The sequence below is a fragment of the Rattus norvegicus genome, chromosome 17, assembly GCF_036323735.1.
Source record: "Rattus norvegicus strain BN/NHsdMcwi chromosome 17, GRCr8, whole genome shotgun sequence".
Taxonomy (NCBI): domain Eukaryota; kingdom Metazoa; phylum Chordata; class Mammalia; order Rodentia; family Muridae; genus Rattus; species Rattus norvegicus.
This window is the reverse complement of record NC_086035.1, coordinates 63,421,536-63,447,826: the sequence shown is the minus strand read 5'-3', so window position 1 is coordinate 63,447,826 and position 26,291 is coordinate 63,421,536. Positions and strand designations below refer to the sequence as shown.

The window sequence follows — 26,291 nt, the reverse complement described above, 5'->3', positions numbered from 1 at the left end:
CAGCAAGCTCGGGACCCTTTTGTTTCAGCTGCTGCCTAGGTAGCTAGGGAAAGCCACAGGGTCCTTAGGTTTCTGTTTATATGCCAGCAAAATGTAAGAGAGACCACTTACCTATATCTGAAAGGCACAAAGGACCTACAACTGTGTGTTCTTAATAGTTGACACTTCGGGTGCTCAAAACAAAAGTATTGATTATTAAAATGAGCAACACTTAAGGGCTTTGTCTTCATGTAATTTTTTTTTTTTTTTTTAAGATTCAAAGAGGAAGAACAGGAAAGTAAGGGGAGAGAGGGAGGGGAAGAAGAAGAGGGAGAGAGAAACAGAGAGAGAGAGACAGAGACAGAGAGAGACAGAGAGACAGAGACAGAGAGAGAGACAGAGAGACAGAGACAGAGAGAGACAGAGAGACAGAGAGACAGAGAGAGACAGAGACAGAGACAGAGAATGCACAAGTAACAATAGAGGCCAGAAAAGATCGTCAAACTCCCTAGAGCTGGACTTTCATGTGGTTGTGAGCTGCCTGACATGGGTGCTGGGAACCACATCTAGATCTTCTATTAAAAACACTATGTATCCTTAACCATTGAGCCATCCTTCCAACCCTAATACTGTTTTTCATAAACTTTTGGTGTGTGCGTGCATGCGTGGGTGCATGCATGTATGTGTATGTATACGTGTGTGTGTGTGTGTGTGTGTGTGTGTGTGTGTGTGTGTGTGTGTGTGTGTATGTGTGGAGGAGGCCTACAGTGATGTATCTTCATGTATCTCCATCTTGTTTTTGAAACAGGGTTTCTCAGTAGACCTGGAACCCACTGATAGAACTAGCCGGGTTGGCCAGTGGGCTCCCAGGGATTCAACTATCTCTCCACCTCCCCACTGCTGGGATTCCATGAACACTCCAACATAGCACTTCTAAGTGGGCACTGAGGGGCCTAGACCTAACTAGCTATCAGCAAGGGCACACAGATAATAAAGATTGAAGACGAATCTATAAATCACTGACTAAAGCCAACGCTCATGCAAGCTATCCTCAAGAGAAAACGATGGCTCTGGGCAAATGAAGCTAACAGGAAGCTTTCATACTAAGGAAGCTCTTTTGATGGTTGGGAGGAGAGAGAAATGCCTTCTTAATAAAACATTATAGACAAGTTCTGTTCATGAGAAACCAGATAATTCTGACAGTTTTAGTCCTCTTCCTAAATAAAGTTTCTCCCCAAATTGTTTTGATCTGTGAATGATCTCAGTGAGAAGCATGAAGCCTTATTTATGTTTGTTAATTTGAAGTTGAGTTCAAACTAGTTGATTCATTTTCAGGTGTAGACTGCGTGCACTTGCACACACACACACACACACACACACACACACACACACACACACACAAACTTATGCACATATACATCTATGAAGGATAGATGTTACTCAGCTGCCATCCTCCTTGGTTTTTGATACAGCATCTCTCACTGGCCTGGAACTCACTAAAAAGACGAGGCAGGATGACCAGAAAGCCCTAGGAATCCACCTATCTCAGTTGACCCAGGTCTCTGTTTATAAGTGTACACCATCTTGCCCAGCCTTTTAAACATGGGTTCCAGGAAATCAAACTCAGCCCTCATGCATGCAAGGCAAGCAGTTTCCCAACTAAGCTGTCATCCCAGACTGTAAACTATAGTTTATTTTACCTGAGTTTCTAGCACCCTGTGCAAGGAAAGAAGAAAGGAGTTTGAATAACTAATAATCTCACCCAAACTAAGGCACCATAGTGGCTATTCCTGGTTGTCAACTTCACTATACCTGGAATGAACTACAATCCAGAACTGGAAGGCTCACCTGTGATCCTGATCTTGAGGCATAGTGACTGTGAATCCCCGGACACTAAGGCAAGGAGATCTCTGAGTTCAAGGTCATCTGGGACAAAGGAAGTCCCAGATCCAGGCATGGTGGTACACACCTTTAATCTAGGACACACCTTCTTTTTTTTTTTTTTTTATTAACTTGAGTATTTCTTATATACATTTCAAGTGTTATTCCCTTTCCCGGTTTCCGGGCAAACATCCCCCTCCCCCCTCCCCTTCCTTATGGGTGTTCCCCTCCCAACCCTCCCCCCATTGCCGCCCTCCCCCCCACAGTCTAGTTCACTGGGGGTTCAGTCTTAGCAGGACCCAGGGCTTCCCCTTCCACTGGTGCTCTTACTAGGATATTCATTGCTACCTATGAGGTCAGAGTCCAGGGTCAGTCCATGTATAGTCTTTAGGTAGTGGCTTAGTCCCTGGAAGCTCTGGTTGCTTGGCATTGTTGTACATATGGGGTCTCGGGCCCCTTCAAGCTCTTCCAGTTCTTTCTCTCATTCCTTCAACGGGGGACCTATTCTCAGTTCAGTGGTTTGCTGCTGGCATTCGCCTCTGTATTTGCTGTATTCTGGCTGTGTCTCTCAGGAGTGATCTACATCCGGCTCCTGTCGGTCTGCACTTCTTTGCTTCATCCATCTTGTCTAATTGGGTGGCTGTATATGTATGGGCCACATGTGGGGCAGGCTCTGAATGGGTGTTCCTTCAGTCTCTGTTTTAATCTTTGCCTCTCCCTTCCCTGCCAAAGGTATTCTTTTTCCTCATTTAAAGAAGGAGTGAAGCATTCACATTTTGATCATCCGTCTTGAGTTTCGTTTGTTCTAGGGATCTAGGGTAATTCAAGCATTTGGGCTAATAGCCACTTATCAATGAGTGCATACCATGTATGTCTTTCTGTGATTGGGTTAGCTCACTCAGGATGATGTTTTCCAGTTCCAACCATTTGTCTATGAATTTCATAAACTCGTTGTTTTTGATAGCTGAGTAATATTCCATTGTGTAGATGTACCACATTTTCTGTATCCATTCCTCTGTTGAAGGGCATCTGGGTTCTTTCCAGCTTCTGGCTATTATAAATAAGGCTGCGATGAACATAGTGGACCACGTGTCTCTTTTATATGTTGAGGAATCTTTTGGGTATATATATGCCCAAGAGAGGTATAGCTGGATCCTCAGGCAGTTCAATGTCCAATTTTCTGAGGAACCTCCAGACTGATTTCCAGAATGGTTTTACCAGTCTGCAATCCCACCAACAATGGAGGAGTGTTCCTCTTTCTCCACATCCTCGCCAGCATCTGCTGTCACCTGAGTTTTTGATCTTAGCCATTCTCACTGGTGTGAGGTGAAATCTCAGGGTTGTTTTGATTTGCATTTCCCTTATGACTAAAGATGTTGAACATTTCTTTAGGTGTTTCTCAGTCATTCGGCATTCCTCAGCTGTGAATTCTTTGTTTAGCTCTGAACCCCATTTTTTAATAGGGTTATTTGTTTCCCTGCGGTCTAACTTCTTGAGTTCTTTGTATATTTTGGATATAAGGCCTCTATCTGTTGTAGGATTGGTAAAGATCTTTTCCCAATCTGTTGGTTGCCGTTTTGTCCTAACCACAGTGTCCTTTGCCTTACAGAAGCTTTGCAGTTTTATGAGATCCCATTTGTCGATTCTTGATCTTAGAGCGTAAGCCATTGGTGTTTTGTTCAGGAAATTTTTTCCAGTGCCTATGTGTTCCAGATGCTTCCCTAGTTTTTCTTCTATTAGTTTGAGTGTGTCTGGTTTGATGTGGAGGTCCTTGATCCACTTGGACTTAAGCTTTGTACAGGGTGATAAGCATGGATCGATCTGCATTCTTCTACATGTTGACCTCCAGTTGAACCAGCACCATTTGCTGAAAATACTATCTTTTTTCCATTGGATGGTTTTGGCTCCTTTGTAGGACACACCTTCTGCTGGAGACCTACATAAGGACATTTAAAAGAAGGAAGATTCTTTCTTCTTTACCTGCCTGCCTTGTGGGACTGAGCAATTGCTAGATCTTTAGACTTCTATTCACAGCTGCTGCTGACCATTGTTGGGGAGTTGGACTACAGACTGTAAGTCATCAACAAATTCCCTTACTATATAGAGACTACCCATGAGTTCTGTGACTCTAGAGAACCCTGACTAATACAGGTACCTACTACCCTTTCTCCCAAACCTCTTCACATCTGCTTGTTAACTTCAAATCATCTCACACAGTAAAGATAAATACAGGTGCCTTTGAAAGTTGTACATTCAATGGGCTAGATTTGAGGCTGCTGACGAAACACATGCTTCACAGGGAACTAGATGCTTCTAAAACCATTTTCAATCTGTAGTCATCCTAAGAAAGAAACAAGGATGTGAAGAGGTTTGGGAGAAAGGGTAGTAGGTACCTGTATTAGTCAGGGTTCTCTAGAGTCACATCCTAAGAAAGAAACTCGTGGCCCCATGGGTTAAAGTGCTTGCTGTGCAAGAGTAAGGACCTGAGTTTGGATCCCTAAAACCAGTAATAAAACTGGATACAGTAATACCCATGTCCATAATCTTTACACTGGTAAGTAAAGGAGGAAGCAGAGACAAAAATAAGTCTCCAAAGATCATGGGCCAGTTAGCCTGGTGCACACAGTGGTGGACAGTAAGAGAGACCTTGCCTCAAACAAAGTGGGGTGTAAAGACCTGAGCCTGAGGTTGTTCTTTGACCACTACATGTATGCTTTAGCACACGTATGGCCACAGTCATATATGTGAACACACACACACACACACACACACACACACACACGTTAAAGCATTAAATCAGAATGTGTATGTTAAAGAAACATGTAAACGAACTTTGGTTTCAAATGCCCATTTCCTCGTACTCAAGCTCTTTGATAAGGTACACAACGATCAACCAATAGCTGCCATGAAGTACTATCTTGAAAAAAAAAAAAAAACCCAAAGAGCTCAGATTTTTCAATAAAAGGAAATAGATTGTTAATCTTGGAAGCTAAGTAGCTTGAAAGGAAGCTTCAGCTTGATTGCTGAAAATTCACAGGCAATAAAGAAGTAATTTTTGTAACAATTCTTGCAAAGCAAAATCTTGTAGCCTGTCAATAACAGACCTATCTATACAATGCACACTACCTTCTAGAACTCTCTGGAAAAGACCTAACAAAATCAGCTACTATATCCATATCTCCTTTCATATAATTGTTGAACAGTAGTTTTTAGTACACCTACTTCACAGGCCTACTCCCTGTGACAATAACTTTATTAAATTAGCCCATTAGGTAGATATATTTTATATATATATATATTTATATTATATTATATATAATATAAAAGTAAGCATATGTGTAACTCAAATCCATTCACCTGACAAAGAACGAACAGTGTTTTGAAATTATTATCTTCTAGTTTTATTTTGACATGTATAAAATCTAAGAAAATAAAATAAAATAAATTACAGCCTAGGCATTGGTTTTCTTTGGAGTTTCTCTTTTAAATACTCTGTGAAAAAGAGAACAAAAGCAAGCCAGACAAATCCTGCTGAGCTGCCCATTCTACTTGCAGCAAATCCCTGAAGATGTAAACAAAGAAAATCCTTACTATCTCTTGGATGAGCAGAGACCCCCATGCTGTTACATGGCAGACCAATTGTATACTCCATTCCCAAAGGACCCATAGACTTACTAAGGGGTGCAAATGAGGCTGAAAGAGACCAACTAAAGTGTTGTAGCCAAAGCATGACAGACCACCACCAACATTCAGTGAGTCTCCGGGTTTCCCAGCCATCCCATTCTGTTTGGTATGAATCAAGTTAAATGAACCAGGGAAGTCACTATGGGATGAACACTACATGGTAAATGTGAAAAGATGAAGTCTGGGTTAAATGGGTGTTAGCTTTAAATTTCAGGAGCAAATTAGCCCTTTCAGGGCCTTGAAACAAATAGGGATACTCCATATGACTGCACAGTGGAGATATGAACAGTATGTCTTGCTGGAAGCGTGTCTAGAAACAAATGCTTGGCTGACATTTTCATGGAAAGGGTAGAGGGAGTTCTCAAACAACGGTCTCCAGAAAACAACTAGAGCAGAAATAATTTGAAACAGAAATTAGAACTGGGAATGCCAAGGCATATATTTTTTCTATTATTTAATTTATTTGTGTTTGTTTTAAAGTAAATATCGATATGGTGAAGTCCCCCATCACACACACACACACACACACACACACACTTTGGTTCCTTTTTGCTTGGAGATTTTCCTTTACTCCTTAGCAATCTTGAGTCAAGACTTAGGACCACTTCAAGAGGGAAAGATTGATCATTAAGAACACTCAGCAGACAGCATCTTTTCAAAGAGAGGCCAGAGAACACAGTGCAGTGTGTGCAGACAAACTGGAAATGAAGTTTTCAGGGAATCAAACAGAAACAATAATTCTCAGTAGATTGTGACTTGGATGTCTAGGCACTATAGATCCATTTCCATGAGATACATAGGAAACAGGAAACAAGTAAAAGGTATCACTTCAAAACACAAACACAAGGTGCTGGGGCAATGGCTCAGTGGGTAAAAGTACAAGCCCAATGATGCAAGTTTGGAATCCCCCATGAACCGGGTGAAAGCCAGGTATAGAATGCAAGCATCAGGCTAGAGAGACGGCTTAGCGGTTAAGAGCACTGACTGCTCTGCCAGAGGTCCTGAGTTCAAATCCCAGCAACCACCTGGTGGCTCACAACCATCTGTAATGAGGTCTGATGCCCTCTTCTGGTGTGTCTGAAGACATCTACAGTGTACTTACATCTTAAAAAAAAAAAGAAAGAAAGAAAGAAAGAAAGAAAGAAAGAAAGAAAGAAAGAAAGAAAGAAAGAAAGAAAGAAAAGAAAAAGAAAAAAGAATGCAAGCATCTGTGGTTCCAGTGTTCCCTACTGGGAGATAAGACATAGAGAGGAAGAGTCTCCAAGAGTTCACAGGCCAGTTGGCCTGATGTATGCAGTAGCAGACAGAAAAGGCAGAAAGGTTGTCCTGTAACCATGCATGAACCTGCACCACATAACATGAACATGTACACACACACACACACATACACACATAATGTGTACATATGTGGTGTATGTATAGGCACATGTTTCTATATGTGCACAGAACATTCATGTATGTACACATGAACATTTGTTTGTAACCCAAGATTCATGCCAAAAATCATCCTCCATTGCTTGTTCATTTTGTTCACTGAGTGAGGCAGGCAGGGTCTCTCAATAAAAATAAGAGTTTACTACCCCTTACACACTTGAAGGCAAGTGTTTTGACTACTAAGCTGTCTCCTCAGTCTGTGTAAAGTTTTGAAATCTGCACTGCATAGCCAAGAGCACGGGCCTGTCTGTCTCCTCCAAGGTTCATTTCAGCGTGCTGAAGATACACCACATCAGTTACCAGGTACGGGCCAGCCATTCAACTTACTTCTTGGGCAGCTTCATTTTCTTCACCTTCTCTTCAGCATGTTCATCCGCTATACCCACATGACATCCTAATGCCAGCAAAGTCCTGGGAAGCAACAACAACAGATATGAGCTTGAAGAACCAAGTCCTTACATCTGAAAGCAGCCAGAATAAGACCATGCAGGAGTGAGACTGTATCATCCACCGTGCAAGGAGAGTATGAGGCTCTCCTTCCAAAGGTAAAGGAAACATATATCTGCCAGTTTACTTCCAGGTAAAGGGACAGACAATTAACAATGGAATGGCTCAAACCCTTAGCACTAGAAAGCTGATCCCCCGGCATGTGTGCATGCACACACAAACACACACACACACACACACACACACACACACACACAGAGCCTTTTCTAATAGCTCTGTTTCTGTCTCTAAACATCCAGTGTTTCCAGTTCCTCTGTGTGGTACTGAAGTGGAGGTCTCCACATATAGCAAATCAGATACCGGGATTTGCACACGAGGGCTGGCATTACCGTGTTCTACTTTTTACCCCAATGAGTATATGCAGGAGCTATTTCTTTGTAAGTTGATATTCCCACAGTCTACTATAACCTTCCTGGCATTGTTCTATCCCATAAAGCTTATAATGCCCAAAGTGATTTGTCTTAATGCATGTATGTGTACTGTGTACATGTCTAGTGGCTATAGGGGTCAGAGAAGATATCATAGTCCCTGGAAGTGGAGATACGGATGGTTGTAATTTACCATGGGGATGCCCAGAACTGAACCTGGATCCTCTGCAAAAGCAGTTATCTCTCTTAACTGCTGAACTATCTCTCCAGACCTATTTATTGTTTTTTAAATATTCTGTTTGTTTGTTTGTTTAGAGGGACACACGTGAGTAGAGGTCAGAAAAAAAAACTTGTAGAAGTCTGTTTTTTCCTTCTGCTGTATACGTCCTGGGGATGGAATTCCATTTGCCAAGCTTGGTGGCAAGTGCTTTTAACTGCTGAACCATTTCATTACTGAAGTAGGCTACTTGTTATTGTTCGAACCATCAAAATATTTTAACATATTTCCTCTTAATAGTCTTTCAAGGCAATTTTCAATCTTTGACTGTTTCAAACAATGCTAAAATGAATACACTTAATACATACTAAAACCCAGGACTGCCTGATACATCTGTCTAGACATGCGCATATATCATGCTTGCCCATATATTTTATCTAGTCATCTAGATAGAATTGCATGGATGGGTGGGTGACTGGAGAAACATTATTAATAAAATACAGAGTTTAACAATTAAAACAAGGCTAACCAGCAACAGAAGGGCAGAAATTTGTCAAATGGAGTGGACCCAATATTTACTCAATAACAGTATCCTGAGGCAGAAAATGTGTTAACCATTGTCCCCTGCTCAATCCTCCATTCAGTAAGTATTTGTTAAATGCCTGAGTGCTGAGTCTTGTGCAGTGGACAGCAGAAACCTATGATCCAGGTCTTGGGATCAATGAAATGTGAAAAGAGCTAGGAAACCTTCAACTGGGAATGCCAAAACCAGCTCAGACAATAATATTTGGATTTATTTTAAATTTAGGTGATCAGCTTGTGAGTACATGTTCACTAAGAAATCGGATTATACCATAATTCCTAAGCCAGTGCACGTGTGGATGTATGTCCTATATGAACTATAATAGCTCTTATGTTTCTATCTAGGAACTGCAACATTAATTACACTTTGCAGAGGTAGGGGCTTTGAGTCTATGCTGACAAAGTCACATTCGATGATAAGATTACAAAGGCCCCTAACCCATGGAAAACTCAGTTGGTATACGTCATCTTCTCATGGGCTTTATTCTTCATAACTTTATTTTGTTTTAACTATGTGTCTATGTGTGGATTTTCCACAAGAGCACAGTACCTAGAACTGGATTTACAAGAGGTTTTGGATCTTCTACGGGAGATGTATATATCAGTAATTACCGTGCCAACTCTCCAGCCCTTTCCTATGGGCTCTAAAGAAAGCCAATGGCTTCTGCAAACTGTGGTGTGGCCTTCTCAGTAGAGACTCATGCAGCCTTTTAATCCTCTTCCCAGCAAGCCCTTCCTAGAGAAAGTGTGGCTTTATCTCACACAGAGAGTAGACTATCACAGGGCCGGGCTTGAACAAAGAGACACAGGGCAGTGGGGATCCACCGGGTTAGCGCTGTGGATAAGGCATGCTCCAAGGTACAGAACTCCTGCAGCTCCCAGAGTGCAAGAGCTAAAAGGTGCTTACAAAGAATGTCAGTAAAACCAGATGAAGTTTAAACTGTGGAAAGTTACGTTTTTTTACAATAACTTTTAGAGCTATCATAATAAGGATAACTAGTACCTCAAAAATAAGGCTCTGTTGGTATAAAGGGTTAGATAAGGAGGAAAATACTCCAGGCAGACAACACAGCCAAAGTCTGGGGATATATGTGGTGGGGAGAACAGACCTGAACAGACAAGACAGACATTTGTAGGTTACAGGTAAAAAGGAATCCTGGACAGGCTTGGCATCTACTCTAAGCTCAGTAAATGTCTCTTGCATATTGACTTGTTAGTTTAATTTGTTTACTCCAGTGAGTCACATTATGCAGATATTTTGTCAAACACTATTCCAGATCATTCCAGGAAGGTGTTTTTGGGTTGAGAACAACATTTAAATAGACTGACTTTGGACCAGGTGAAAGCACAAGACACTCACTCACACACACACACACACACACACACACACACACACACACACACACACACACACACACACAGAGTCCAGGCAAGAACTGTGTTTCGGGAAGAATGCAATGGACTCTGAACACTGCTGTTTGATTCTGTGGGGTAGCCCATTCCAACTACATACACACCCAACCCAGTGTATGTCTCTGTCCATGTCTCTTTCTCTCTGTGTCTGAATATTTCTCCATGTCTCACATGTCTCTGTATATGAATATTTCTATGCCTCTTCATGTCTACCCCTGAGGGTTGGTTTGTTTGTGTGTGTGTGTGTGTGTGTGTGTGTGTGTGTATCAGTCTCTCTGTATATAGATAAATCTGTTTGTGTCTCTGTCCACGTTCTTCTGTGTGTATATGTATGTGTCTCATGTGTACGTGTTTGTGTGTGTATGTGATGTGTCTGCCTGGTCTATCTATCTGTCTTTCTCTCTTTCTCTCTGTGTCTCTACATAAGCATGTCTACTGTTTTCTTCCTGCCTGCCTCACTCCTTCCTCTTTTAATGATACATTATGTGTGTCTCTCTTGAAGCAGTTTCTCTCCTACCATCTTCTCTTTGCTCCCCTGCTCTCCCCTCCTCTCTTCTTCTCTCTCTCTCTCTCTCTCTCTCTCTCTCCCTCCCTCCCTCCTCCTCTCCCTCCCTCCTTTCCCTCCTCCTCCCCCTCCCTCCTCTCTCTCCTTCCCTACCCCCCCCAAGTGTGTGATATAGATGCATGTATTCTAAGAACATGGAGATCAAGCTTTTTTCTTTACTCTGACTTTTAAAGAAATCATATACAGGAACCCAATTGAGCTGTGAGATGCAGTAAGGGATATGATCAGAATAAACTCATGAGCAGACTCATTAGCATTCCCTTCAGGGAAAAACTACACACAGGCGTCTACTGATTCATCAAACCAGCCACCAGGAGCTGTTAGAAAGGAGATTAGATTATACACAGCAGTCAGAGGGTTAGCACACTCCGTGCAAATTTGTACATTTCTACACTCAGCTGGCCTAGCGATCAATTGTTAAAGTGAGAAGGGATGCACTGAAAATTTAACTAAATTATACTGTAAAATACGAAACAACAAGCCACCATGAATTATGGAACAAAATGTTTGAATGCTATGTCACGACTACAAACCAAGGCCAGAGCTGCAGAGTGCCAGAGATGCTCAAGGTGACACAGAATACATTCCTTAGCTCAATCAGCCTGGTCATAGTCTGCCTTCAATAGGTTCTTCATTGACCCGTGGTGCACACACTCCTTCCAGGAAGTGACCACACAGTCTAAGATCACTCCTAAGGTGTGTCTATTTCCATGACATCTAACCTCATTGACTATATGTGGCATGCCCTGAGCACTAGCCCAGCATAGGAAACGTCATTTGGGTTTTATACTCTGAGTATGTGGTAAGTAACTTCGGTGTGAATTACTCCTTGTTCTTAGCAAACAGGAAACAAAAAGATAAATACAGCAGCAGCGCGTTAATATAAGGGAACAATTTGACTGAAACTAGTCCTATAAAACACTGGAACAGATATGAAGATGGGAGAGGATATTGAGGTTGGAGACATAGCGCAGCAATTAAGAACACTTGCTATTCTCCTGGAGGATGCAAATTCAGTTCCCAAGACCTAATTCAGGCGTCTCACCACTACCTGTAGTATACCTCCAGCTCCAAGGGTTCTGACACCTCTTCTGGCATGGTGTACACAAGCACACATTCACATGCACACACACACATGTACACACTATAAATAATAAAAATTACACAATTTTTCAAAAATATTAGAATTTTAAAATAAAATCTGAAAGCATTTCCACTTACTCCACCCCAGCCAAACTATTTATTCCAAGGAAGATGGCAAATCCCAAATCTCTACTGGCCAACTAACAAAAAATAAAAAAATAAAGATTCTGTGGGGGCGGTGAGATGGCTCTGAGTCAAGTGCTTGCTTTGCAAGCAGGAAGACTTCCCTGGGATACTCAGAACACACGTTTTTAAAGGCCTGTGCGGCGGCAGTGAATGTCTGTAAAGACAGCACCAAGGAGACAGAGAGAGAAGAAGATGCCTGGGGCCTGCTGGCCAGCCAGTCTAGCTGATTTGGTGAGCTCTAGGTTCAGTGAGAGATGGGCTCAGAAAATAAGGGGAAAGGACTTCAGAAAGGCACGGGTATCAAACTGGTGTGTGGGTGCGTGGGTGCATGAGTGTGTTAGTGCGTGTGTGTATATGTACGTAGAGATGTATACACATATACTGTACACACATATACTGTACAGCTCCCTTTATGAAAGCCCATCATCAAAAATGAAAGTCTGGTTAACTCCTATAAGTAATTCTCCTAAATATATTAAATCGGTGCTCTTTAAAATAACTGTGGTGAAGGGCTAACTTTCTCTTCATTCTATTTTATCAGCCTGATGCTAGGGTAAATAAATATAATGAAAACTGTTATGTAAAATTAAATCATTTAAATCAAGATGTATAATGTATGTGCCTCTATTTTTAAGTTGTTACATTTATGTAGGTTTCTCCTTTAAATTGTAATGAGTATTTTCAACCACTTAATTTTCATATCTAAAACCAGCATAGCCCTGTAGAGGTTTGTGACTAGCCCAGTCTCTGGTTCACACTCCAAGCAGTGTAGTTAGATTCTAGAACTCTTGTATCCTTTAATTTCCTCAAGCAATCATAGGCTTCCCTTTGGGAAATACTGATGTACAACAAGAATACATAAAAATAAGAGGGGCCACCGCATCTCACAGAGCAGTCAGTAGAAGCCATGGAGCCAGGGTGGGACCAGATCTGACCCAGGTTAAGACCCACAGGACTGTGTGAACTTTCACAGTTCCTAACTGCCAAAGCTGAGGACCCAAGGAAGAATGCCAAGTGGTTCAGGAGTTAAGCCCATAGGCACAGGGCAATCTCTAGCCTTCAGCTCATTGTACAGACCCAGGGAGGATGTCAGAGCTGACCAGAACAGTTCCTAACCCTCTGATACAGACTAGGAACAGTGCTTCTGTCTATCCATAATCATTCTACATAGGAAGAGAACACTCTACCCTACGAAGACTTGCCCTCTTAGGAACATTATAAATACCCACAGATAGAAGAAGTTTGAATTTGAAAAAAGATGATGGATAGATAGATCAAATAATAAAAGAATAAATACGTAAATAAGAAAGATTCAACCACCAAACAGCTATAGAGCCATGTATGAACAAAGAAACAAAACCAACTAAAAGTCAAATTCCCAACGAATATTGATCCAATCCACCTGCACTTTATGGAACTTTCTACAGTAGAAATAGCTTCCTGGCAGAATCAAAGTGATAATGTCAATACTTGGCAACCTGAACTTGATAAAATATAGAGGCACTCACTTGAGGGTTTCCAGAGACATCTGCAAATTGTAGTTGCGTTCCTGTTCCGGAAGCTTGCAGAACTCCACCAGACATGGGTGCTGTCTCTTGTTGTCATCTCTAACCTGAAACAAGAAGGGGAATCAGCATAGAGGAGCCTCCAGGGTGAAACATAGCTGTGTGGGGACAAATGAGGAGGTAGAACTCCCTGACAGCTGGCCCTGAGAAGCTTCTGGAATCTTCAAATGTCTATTGAAAGGCTGGCATGATCTACACTCCCTGCTCTCCTCCCATTGGCATAGCTTAGTTCTCAGCTCCCACACACTTCTGCCAGGCTGGCTCCATGAACCCATGAGCATGCTCACTAGGGTCCTTCCAGAATCTGCTCAAATTTTTCCATGAAGTTTATCCCATCTGCCTTCTTAATGTAGTGATCTGCCCACTGACCCTACTGACAATTTTTTTAATTGTGCGTAGTGCATGGAAATTAATTAGATCATTTGGAGAGAGGAGTTTGCTTAGTAGCCCAGAGCAGCCTTGAAATCACTAGGTAGCCCAGACAAGTCTCAATCTCAGGATCTCCTGCCTTAGGCTCCTGTATGCTGGGATTGCAGGCCTGCAACACTATACCTAAGAGAGTAGATCTTTGACTTATTGCTCCTTTCACTAGAAATCAAAAGCAGGCATTCTAGCCCTTGGATCATATCCATGCCCCTGACGCATGGCATTAACATAGAAATTGACTCCATGAGAAGATATGGCAATAGTTTAGATTTACTTAGCAGTGCCTTTTCCATCTAGAATCGATTGCTCAGGGACATGAATAAGCAACATGACTGACACACATAAACTCTGAGGTGATTTTGGTTGCTCGTCTCAGCCATCACAGTCTGAGATCACGAATGAACCTTAGCAGATTGATTAGCACAGTAAAGACTTTCTTCATAGAAATCTTTGCCAGTGTCCCTTGATGTCTACTGGGATCTGGGTGCAGGATCTTATCAAGCTTGCTAGAACCCTGATCCAAAATTACCCATTGATGCTCAAAATCCCTTCGCCAAGATAGCAATGTCTGTATACACAGACCATGGGATGTATCCCCTCCCCATGCATGTTCTAAGTCACCTCAGAATGGCTTCCCACACCAGAAGAACTCAAACTTATCACCAATGTGAATTGTTTTTCCAGTTTTTTTTTTAACCTACACATGACTGAATCCAAGAATGTAAAATCCCGTGGTAAGAGCCAAGTGCATTAGTGGTCACACTACATTCAAGATTGCAGGAAGGAATTAATGAAGATGTCTTCTATTCTTGGCTTAGTAATTAAATTTTTGTAATCTTTGTAAAGACCTAAATTACACAGGCATCCCTGCCCCAGTGGCACCTTGATGACAGCCATAAGCTGTGAGGGAACAAATTACTCCATGGGAATAATTATCGGGTTCTATATATGCCACTGGAAAAGTGTGCAAACATGAGGTTTTTCTTTTCTCTTTTTTCTTTCTGCAGAGCCAAATTAGAAATCATGACTTTATCCCTTTCTTTCTCTGGATCATTAGAAATGAATAGGATTTGCAAATGAAGCAGTTACAAAACTGAACTGAAGACTCTATTCTTGAGTCCTAAATTCTAAACATGAAAGCAAAAGTGAATTAGCCCTGACACAACCCCCTGTTCTCTGTAGTCTCCTACTTCTCTACCCTAGGCCAGAGAAGAGATAGCACTGCCATGCTTTTCAGGTGAAGAGAATGAGTCTTACCTTGCCTATCCCTCCCCTCTCTTACCATAGCCTACTCTTTCTTGACTTTGCAATGTCTCACCACCCCCTTCTAGGCACCAGGGTATCAGAAACCCATCTCCCCTCCAATACCTGTTTTACCCTCTCTGCCCCTGCCACATTAACCTCAAGCTCTCATACCATCAGAGTTCTTTGAGGTTTTGTCCTCAGTGTGGGGACAAAAGCATGTCACCTCTCACCACTTTAGCCCTCTATAAAATAAAATCACACTGTAAGCAAAGCTCTTTGTCACTTGCCTTCTATTCTCATGGCCAGAATCACCTCTCTTCCTCTGTACCATGGCCCCTTGAGTCAACCTGTGATTATACTGTGCCACTGGCAGGTCACTGGAAATGTCCCATTTCTTCTTCTACCTCCTTTGGCATATGCAGAGACTTTGCCTAGATCATACTGGTCTCTGCTTGCCAAATTATCTCCTGTGCCTAATATTTGAGTTCACCTAGAAGCCTTCTTTGATTTCTAAAAGGAGGATCTACATATTTCTTTTTCACTCTGAGGTTGTATGTCTGTCACTCAACTAAACACAAAGTCCCCAAAAGCCAAACAGAGTCAAACCTACTGGTTCAGGTGTATCAGCTCAGCTACCAAGAGGCTAAAGCAGGGAGATTTCAAGTTCAAGATCAGCCTAGGCTACAGAGTGAATTCAAGGCCAGCTAGGTCAACTTGGTGAGACTCAGGCTCAATGGGAAAAGTGAAAAGAGGACTGGAGGATGCACCTTAGCAGGAGAGCATGCTGTTCCCTTAGTACCTGGAAACTTGGAGGGCTTGGCATGTAGCAGGAAGAGCATATGTGATGTTAAATGGAACTAGACTTAGCCAACGTGTTATGAGAATTATTTCATTCTGTTGTTAAACAAAACACATAACTAGAGTTTCTGGAAACCATTTGTCTGAGGTGGTCATCTTGAAAAACCATCTCATCTAAGCACAGGCCCAGTAAATGGCTGTCAGTATGTGGGAATTCATTATGTCTTTTGCACAAACTCTTTCTTAATCCTCCAAGCCTGTAACATCCTTATTTTCACATTGAAACTTTTGGCTAATTTTGTCCATGGTTCCTCTGGCAGCTGACACATTGATAACCTTTCTCCCTGGTGATTTCAGCCAGTGGTCCAATCCTATATTTAGCATTTATCTACTTCCTTGGTTTTTAATGAAGCCAAACAAGGTGGGTAACTCACATCTGTAAGCCTAGCAAGTGGGAGTTTAAGGCAAGAAGATGGCCACAGGGTTCAGTGACAGCTCAGGCCACACAGTGAATCCCTACCATCTCACAAAAACTAAAGCAAGCAAAGAACGAAAAAGCCAAAGAATGAATCTGTCTTTGCCAGTTTGAGCAATGTCTGAACATTATTTTGTGGGGGATGGATCTTGATTTGGAACTGAGTTTCAGAAATTATACAGTAAAAAACCAAAATCTAAGAGTGTCAGGCCCTAGTAGCTGAGCTAGTGTGGCACACTGCAGATCTCTCCAAGAGTTTCCCCAAATACACAGCCTAGGGCTGCTGTTCTTGGTAGCCCCCTGCCCATCAGAGGTATAAAGTAAGTCTATTGCTGAAGACAACATGCCATTCAGAAACACGGCCCAGAGACCCATGAGGTGGAATTGACATGTATGCTTCCTCCCTAAGGACTAGCTTTCATGGTACCAGAAGGCACCATGTAAATTTCCAAAGTAGGAAGGCCACTAAAACTGTACTCACTCATGAGATCTATGGAACAAATCAACAACTAGCATGGTATGCTAATCAATCCTACAGGGCAGTAGTGGCGCAAATAGTCTGGTAGTAACCAACAGCTCTGTAATTAAGACTCAAGAACTAGCCAATAAGATCAAAAACATGCCTGGTATTAGACACCTAGCTAACTAGTCAGTGCTAGTAAAGTCATGGGTATTTAAGAAGAACCTACAACCGCCGCTTTACTAAGCCAGCGTAATCTTTAACAACTTACCTAAACATCTGTCCTAATACCCACAGATAAGTGTAGTCTTTACCCTTTATCCAGAATACTTTCCTTTGCAATAGTTTCCTTCACAGAAAACTATAGCCAAACAAAATGCAGAGTTGTAGAGACCAGCCCCAATGGATACATCTACAAAATACATGCATCTAAGGTGCAGGGAACATTGTAGAATAAGGGGCACAAAGATTTTAAGAGACAGAAGACCAGGGAGTTTGATGTGAGTTTGTGGAACTATAGGCAACTAAGGGATGCTGAGTTCACAACAAAATGTCTTACCTAATACCAAATGGTCAACCTTGAAAATATACACTCTAGTTACATTATACAGGCTACCCAGGTTATACTTAGGAACAAATTCATCTACACACACTTGTTTTCCATATATAAATATAAATATATAACATATATAACAATATATAAAAATATATAACCATAATTAATGGGGAAAGCTATATATTTGAAAGAGAACAAGGAGAAGTATATGGGAGGAAAGAGCAAGGAAAAATGATGTAATTGTACTCTCAAAAAAGTGAAAAAGTAAAGAAAGAAAAACTAGGTAAAGTAGAAGGCAGAAAGTGTAATCTCTTGTTGATGAGCTGTTCTCATAACTATGTAACTTCTACCAAGATGACCATAGAAAATTTCTGCATGACTCCCATTAAGGAGACTAGAATAATGACCAGAGTCCAGTGCTCAGTAACAGCCCAAGCTGATAGTCTTTATACGAGAGACTAAGTATTTGTCAAAGGACAAAATACTGCACATACATGAACAGTTAGCATGACTACTAACCATAATACATACTCCATTTTCAGCTCAACATGACACACAGAATCATGGAAAAGCATGCCAGCCTTTGGGAGACTTAGCACGGTACTATTCTAAAAGCACAAGATCCCGGCAAAAATACATTTATCACAAACTGAGATGTCATAGAGTTATATGCTCTTCCAAGCAAAGTTTTACTGACAAATTATAAAGTAAAATCATTTAGTATTTAGAAACATATAAACTATTATTGGCCACATCGCTCTCAAATCATAGAACCAACTGTGAACATCTACCCACAGGTCTGGGCTGCTACATGTTCTGGGCTAAAAGAATATCAGAGAAAAAAAAAAGAAAATGACGTATTTATTTTCATTCCAATTTCGACTTTTGTTTCTGCTGTGTTCTAGCTTGGAAATGAATGCTCATTATCTATATTTAGCTTGATTTTTTAAAGTAAAACTTTCAATCCATACCCTAGTAACTTTCGAGTCAGGAAGTCTGCCATTACTGCATTCCCTTTGGCTTTTAAAAAGACACACACGGAGCTAAGATACCTCAAAAACAAAAATCAATTCTATTGATTCATGTCGCACTACAGCAGGTTCAACAAGAAAATGTTATCTTTCCAAGTGATTTATGAACAGCATCTGAGAATAAATTTCAAAATCATATACCGGACCATACTGCCAGCCAAGCTCAATTTTATTCATAACCCAGAGCTCGTGGATATTTTCTGCCAGTCTTTCTCTTATCCTTTCCAGGTGAGGAGGCAACACAATCTGGAAAAAAAGGAGGAAAAAACGCTCATCAGAAACAAATGCTGGAAGGTACTGTGCCAACTACCCTTGCTCAGCACCAAAAGAAATACCTCACAGAGCCTTAAGATACCACAAAATCATTGGGCACTTATCCAGCTATTTCATGGTTTGTGTGTGTGCGCGCGCATGTGTGCGTGTGTGTATACATTTAGGATTGCAAATAAATGAACAGACACAGAGAACAGGGTAAAGTACAATAAGGCAGAAAAGACCAATTATTGGATGGTGATTGATTGATTGATTGATTTAGTGATTTACCAGAAGCACTACTCTCACTGCCTATTTGCCAAACATGACTTCACTTGCTGCCTAGAACAGAATGACCTGGAGAAAGAGCTAAAATGGTGGGTCGTTGCCATTAACAACCCGCTGACTGCCACACAGGCTTCTGTAAAATCTTGCACCTTGCAATTTTACAGTATAAAATGAAAATAGGAACTGGACCCAGCCTTAAAGCCTTTCAGGAGCTGTCCTGGCTTCAGCCCAGTGGTGATATCTCCTTTCTTCCACTCTCCTGGGTGTCAGGGTGCTTCTTCCAGAAAAATTCCCAAGAGCACAGTGGTTGAGACAACTGAGAGATGAGAGTGGATACGGACCAATACCAAAGTGTGCATCAGTCAGAAAAAGAAACCACCCCAGTACTCTAACGCAACCCGGCCAATGTCCACAGGCCTGAGTGTAGGGCAAGTTGGAAGGCTGCAGATAATCCCCTGGCTCCGGAATCCTAAGCATCTGACAACCATGACAGGTGTCCACTAACTCTGCTGTGCTCCTTTCAGTGTGTCCCCAACATAGGCTCAAGGAGCAGGGCAGGCCATCCCTTACACTTTCCCATTAGAGCTCGATAAACACCAAGGTGCACATGCGTGCATTCAGGCATGCATGTAGAGGTCACAGAACAATTTGAAGTAATCAGTTCTCTCCTTCTTCTATATGGGTACCAGGGACTGAAGTCAGGTCATCCTTGGTGGCAAGTACCTTTTACTGGGGAACTGTCTCTCCAGCCCCAATGCTAATTGCTGTAATAAAACTTTCAAGACTACCCAGAACAGAGACTTAAGAAAAATAATGTAACACTATGATACATTACAGCATAGTAGGTTGAGACACTACTCTACAGAACGCCAAAACACAAAGCAGAAACCATACAAATGGAGGACAAAGAGAGGCGCTTTATTTATGAGACCCATCAGTTGCATGGCTAAAGATACAGTACTGGGGGCTGCAGCGCAAGCTTGCAAGCACCTGCAATTCGGCAGCCACCAGTGTCCCTTTCTTTTTTTTTTTTTTTTTTTTTTTTGGTTCTTCTTTTCGGAGCTGGGGACCGAACCCAGGGCCTTGCGCTTCCTAGGCAAGCGCTCTACCACTGAGCTAAATCCCCAGCCCCCCAGTGTCCCTTTCTGTACCTGGCTGGTGTCCACAGGAACAGGTGTGAAGGCAGCTTGGGTCAGGGACACTGTAGGCCCCAGCAGGTCTCGTGTGTACGTCCTCTCTTGCTTATATTCTCGGCTGTGTTCCACCTTCAATTTCTCTTTGGGCAAAACAGCTTCATAGCAAGCTGCATAGCCCGGTGGAGGGAGAAATTTGAATTCTCCGTGTCTCCCCCCAAGCAAAAAGCGAACCCTGCAAAGGAAGCAAATTTGCATCAATTATATCTTTGATGTACATATGTATGCTTTCTAGTTGAAAATATTGGTAACATTTGTTAGTACAGAACTAACATCACAAGCCACATACTACCCAGCTATGGCTTAAAGGAAAATTGCCCCTTGTAGCCTCATGCATCTGAACACATGGTTCCTAGCAGGTGACACTGTTTGGGGGAGGCTTTGGAACCCTTAGGAGGTGCAACTAGTGGAGGAATAAATGCATTGCTGGAGATGGGCTCTGGGGTTTACTGCCTCACCCCATTTCCTGCTCTGGCTCTGTTTGCTGTATAGGATGGAAATGTGACCATTCACTTTCTAGGCCACGTGTTGCCTGCCATTATGAACTCTAACCTTTGGGACTGTAAGTCAAAACAAACAGATCAACAACAGCAAAGTAACTAATACAATATCATAATAGTCTTATCACCTTGGAATCGAAGAGCCTCTCCCTATAAGAGGTTAAACACAAGAGCATTATTATGACCAAAGAAGAAAACATAGCTCAAGTGTATTCATGGGTCAGTGATGACCCAGTACTTGATGACCTAGAGAGGACAGTTCCATGATGGAAGATGCATTACTATATTTCCATGAATAAGGGACATGTTTTCAGCCACTCCATGTCCCAAGGCCACCAAGGGCTAATCAGACACAGTGAGGATGACACCTATCTGTGTGCTTAAAATGATAGGATCTGGATGATTGTTAGGAAAAAACAGGCACTGTGTTGAATCTGATTTCCTAGAGAAACTCCTCAAAGAAGCTCTAAGTTTCACCTCTGTTTGCTGAAGAAAGCAGGTGACCATAGTTATAATACTTTGCTAATTTCAACAACAGCAGAGTACTCGCTAAGATTTTGTGCCCGTTATGTTCAATTAAAAACAACGTAAGCTTTATTGAAGGAGCTTTGAAACAGCCATGTGACAGTAGTGATCTAGGTATTCAGCTTACAAATAATAATAATAATAATAATAATAATAATAATAATAATAATAATAATTATACTTTTAACTCCTTACGATCAATTTTCTGTTTTTTCATTTCTATTCCCCAAACGGAAGTAGGATAAATAATGTAAAACCTTTAAATAATCTGCAAACTTAGAGAAAGAAGCATAATTTGTATAAATACGCCAGAAATGGCTGCATCTTCATGGATAGCTAATGCCTCTAGATTGCTTTTCTTCTTTATGCTGCTTTATAACTAGAAATATCCCTTGGAAATTATTATAACTTGAGAACAACTAAAGCAAAAGAAGACAGTTGGTAGGACTAAGAGAGGCTTTCTTATTAGGGAAACACACAAATACAGTAACTAGTGAAAACATGAGCATTTTCCATGTTTCCAAGCCACCATGGAATTCAAGTGTTTTTTGTTTGTTTGTTTGTTTTGGTTTGGTTTGGTTTTTTGTAGAATTTCATCTATCCTCCTTTATAAAACTCCATGGTAAATTTGAGAAATGGGCGTGAAGTTTCAGGTCACTAAAAGTAAGAAAGCCCCAAAATGTTGCACGGGTCGATGAACATGCGGGCCAGAGAAGGGACTCTATGGTGGACATCCATAGGGAAACAAACATCTCAGAACAAGGGACTAAGGTTAGCAAGGAAGAGGAAAGTCCTCTGTGGAAGCCTGAGAAGCAAGAGTGGAAACAGACCAAGCAGCAGAGAAGTACTAACTTTATTCCTGCAGAGAAACTGACAACCGGAAAGAACAGGCCATCGATATTGAAGTTCTCAAACATCCCTTGCACAGGTTGTCCATTAATGCGAAACGAGATGCTCGGGGCACTTAGATCTAAACAGCAACTTATGACATCATCAGTTCTCAGCAGGTGCTGGTTGGGGGAGCTCACTGTTCGAGCTATACAACCTGTTGGGGGAAATGGTAAGTAAGGTGAGGCTTAACATGAAGAATCATCCTCAGTCATACAGTAAGAGTGAAGGACCAAAACCAAGGAAGAATGCACTGTAGAGGTTAATGTGTACTGTCAACTGTGCAGGACTCAGAGTCACCAAAGTAACAGGCCTCAGGCATTACATAGACCTTAAAGGTGGGCAGCATCATCCCCTAGGCTGAAATCTCAAACTACATGAGGAGTACAAAGAGAGCTGACACCAGCAATGATACTCTTTGCTTCCTGGCTGTGCATACAGTATCACCAGGTACTTCCTGTTCCTGCTTCCTGCCTTCATGCTTTCCCTGACATGATGGACTGTACCACCTGGAACTGTAAGCCAAATGGATGCTTCCTCACTGAAATTGTTTTTTGATGGGTATTTTATGTGAAGCTCCAAAATGAGCATCATGTGATACCGTGTGCTAAACTCTGGGTCAAAAAGAGAGCAAACTTTTTTCTTTTCCTTTCTTTTCTTTTTTTAAATAGGAGCTAGAGAACTTGGGTGGAAAATGGGCCTTGTTGTATTTAGAAATTTCTGCATGCATATGAATGCTATTTGATGCAGAAATTATCTCAGGGAAAATAAAATAATATCAGAGGATATCTAGAAAAGCATCTAACTTCCAGTAGCATCCAGCCATCTACCACTTGACTTGTATAGCCCTTGGCAAATGACTTACCGTCTGAACCAACCTGCCTGTCCACCTACCTACCTTCCTTTCTTTCTTCCTTCCTTCCTTCCTTCCTTCTACTTATTGTTGCAGGTTTTTTATGCAGGTTTTTTGTTTTGTTTTGTTTGTTGTGTTTTGTTTTTCAGGACAGGGCTTTTTCTCTGTAGCCCTGTCTATCCTGGAACTCTCTGTAGATCAGGCTGGTCTTAAACTCAGAGAGCCATCTGCCTGTGCCTCCTGAATTCTGAGATTAAAGGCATGCACCATCATGCCTGACATTGATTCATTACAAGCAGAAAACCAAATGCTACTACCACCTTTTAGAAATAGTATGGTGAAAAAGTGATGATTTAGAAGCAGCAGTGTCAGGTGCAGTGATGGTTGGTATCTCTTCTCTGACATACCCTTGTAATTTTTAAAATCCAAAATAAAGCCAGGATAGTGAAAGCAGGAACTGTCACTGTTCTTGTAAGCATATTGCTTATCATGAGAGAATTAAAGGCCAATTTGCTTTTGTTTTATAATAAAACTTATTTACACATGGTTTGAGCTGACTTTTTTGGTCCAACAGGATACACTCAGAGGCATGAAGTTATTTGACAAATGTTGTATCTACTGGATAACCAATGGTATCATCCCACTCTTGATGATATCACAACTCCTCAGCTAATTAGTTCCAAGGGGCATCTACTATACATAGCATACCACAAAAAAAGAAGTTACTGGTCTCCTCATAACACAGGCTGACAGGCACAAATATATCCACAATTAGAGCAAAGATAAAAACAGACCTCTTGACTCATGCTTTGCTTTAAATTTTTCATTTCATTTCTCATTTACTTAATATGTGTCTATTTGTGGATGTTATGGTCATTTGAATAAAAATGACCTCCAGGGGCTAATATATTTTAATGCTTAATTATCAAGGAATGACACTATTTAAAAAGGATTTGGAAATATGGCCTTGTTGGAGAAAATGTGTTATTGGGGGTGAGCTTTGAGGTTTCCAAAGCCCACACCACACCCAGTATCTGTCTCTTTCTGACTGCAGATCAGAATGAAGTTCTCAAGTACTTCTCTAGCACCATGTCTGCCTTCCATGCCTGCTGCTATGTTCCCTGCTATGATGATAATGGACTAAACCCCTGAATTATAAACAAACCCCCAATTAAATGCTTTACCTTATAAGAGTTGCCTTGGTCTTGATGCCTCTTCACAGGGACAGAAAAGTAACTAAGACAGATGCATATGCACACATGCACTCAGACACAAATGTGTGCGATGATGTGTTTCTGGAGGTTAAAGAACAACTTGTGCCAATGTGTTCTCTCCTATTGTGTGTCTCCTGGGGATCAAAGTCAGGTCTTCTGCACCAAATCCATCTCCATCCCTCATCCTTTTCATAAGCACACACACACACACACACACACACACACACACACACACACACACACCCTTTTATGTCTTGCATGTGTTCTAAGATCACATTTAATGATCGCCTCTACTTTCTAAAATGTGGACACTGTTTTAATCTTATCAACGTGCAACTCTTCCAGCATCAGAATCATTATTAGGTACATCTTCTAAAACTCCATGAATATTGTTAAGGGCAGCTTTAAAAACAAGAAGAACCAAAAGCATGACAGCCAAGCAGCTCCTGGGAAAATGTTGATTTCCTTGTTACTGTCAAGACCCACAGTTAATAAGAATGTTTCTATTTTAGCCATGATACTAAAATTACACATCTACTACAACCCAATCTATTGTTCAGTTTGATTGACACTGCCATGATAAAGCAAATGAAAACTGAACGGTCATCCATGTCCTTTGCTCTGGAAAGTCAGAAACTAAGACAGAGGGTCAGTGAGGAACTTGAGGCTACGGCTTGAAGGACACACACAGTGTGGAAGGTGCTTGGTCACATCTCCAGGCAGAGAGCCTCTCCTGCATACTCACTCCACTGGACTATCCCCACTTTCTGCTTTAGTCCACAGGGAGGAACAGCAGGTAGACCCATAGCCTTAGGTGATGATTCCAAACTGATTTTTCCAGTATTGCATCCCAGCCTCCTCCATAGATGTTTTTAAATTTCAATTCTCTAAAAGTACCCAGAAGTTCCCAGTCTTGTCCTAATCTGGGAAGCTGCAATAACAATGGTGTACACATAAGTGAGTGTCAGAGAATAAATGAAGATGTCACTCAAAACTTGACTTGGAGTCAAATCCCTGCTCCTAGGAATACTTGTCTCCAATTATCCAATGTTCAGTTGTAAAATATGTGTTCTCCCCTAGAAACTGCCAGTTTGATGCCTTAAATCCTACAGCAACCATTAAAAGGAAGAAAAGTATGAGAGCAGATCCAGAAAGTTGTCTCAATCGGTATGAATGTGACGTAGAATGCAGGCAAGTTCCACCAACTTTACATCAGCCCTTGTTGACAGAACAAATTAGTAAGGCATGCTATAAGCCCCTAAGTAGAATAAACATAACTCCTCATTACAACCATAACACTGACTCGTTTCTTCACACTTCAAAAGATGGACAAGGGGCTGGGGAAATGGCTCAGTGTTGACAAAGGCTTGTCACACATTCATGAGGACACAAGTTCAGATCCTAAGAACCCATGTAAAAGCAGACATAGTAGGGTGCATGACTGTCATACCAGCACCCCTATGATGAGTCATGAGAATCTTTGGAGGGCTGTGGGTTATACACAGTAGTAATGAGACCCTGTCTCTCAAATTGGGTGGAAGGAAAAGACTAACACACACACACACACACACACACACACACACACACACAAGAAAAAAAAAGCAACCAAACAAACAAAACCCCTCACACCAAGAGAAGATTTTAAAGTTAAATAACAAGTTCTCCTAACTACAGAGCTTCAGGATAAATTTCTCTAGGCAGTCTGTGACCTGCCATCTTTCCTGGGGCACATCCACACAGCCATTATGCTCTGTCCTTATTTTTCCATTTAGTGCTTTGCCATAAGGGCCTAGAGCACAGGTTTCAGTTGTAACAGCTCGAAGCTCTTCTAATATGTCAAAAGGGAAAGTCTCAAGGTGAATGTAAGACCAAAAGTGGAGAAATGCCCAATAAAGTAGTTTTGAGGATGTATCATCTGAGAACACTTCCCCCCAACCACTGCCCAGAAGAAAATACCTTAACATGGTTCATTCATCCAGCAGAGGGCCCATTTCCCATGAAGCCATTATTCTTGGAAGTGAGGGAGATGGAGTGCAGAGCTTTATAGATCTAATATACCATAAAACAGAACTCAGCCCTGTGTTTGGCTGAGTACTCTCTTCCTGACCTTGGGACCACACAAT

The 26,291-nt window shown here is 41.5% G+C and overlaps 1 protein-coding gene across 20 annotated transcripts in view; it reads right to left on the bottom strand.

Moving 5' to 3' along the window:
• Ryr2 (ryanodine receptor 2) overlaps positions 1–26,291 on the bottom strand; it is a 585,615-nt gene that overhangs the window by 219,315 nt on the left and 340,009 nt on the right. For all 20 annotated transcript variants that reach the window (XR_005495333.2, XR_010058952.1, NM_032078.3 and 17 more), the window contains 5 exons: positions 22,066–22,258; positions 20,147–20,363; positions 18,597–18,701; positions 13,408–13,511; positions 7,306–7,389 (listed from right to left, as the gene is read on the bottom strand). Coding sequence is in view for 18 of the 20 variants with exons in the window: in NM_032078.3 (NP_114467.2) it covers positions 7,306–7,389; positions 13,408–13,511; positions 18,597–18,701; positions 20,147–20,363; positions 22,066–22,258 (703 nt within the window). In the remaining 2 variants the exon portion in view is untranslated. The remainder of the gene's footprint in view (positions 1–7,305; positions 7,390–13,407; positions 13,512–18,596; positions 18,702–20,146; positions 20,364–22,065; positions 22,259–26,291) is intronic.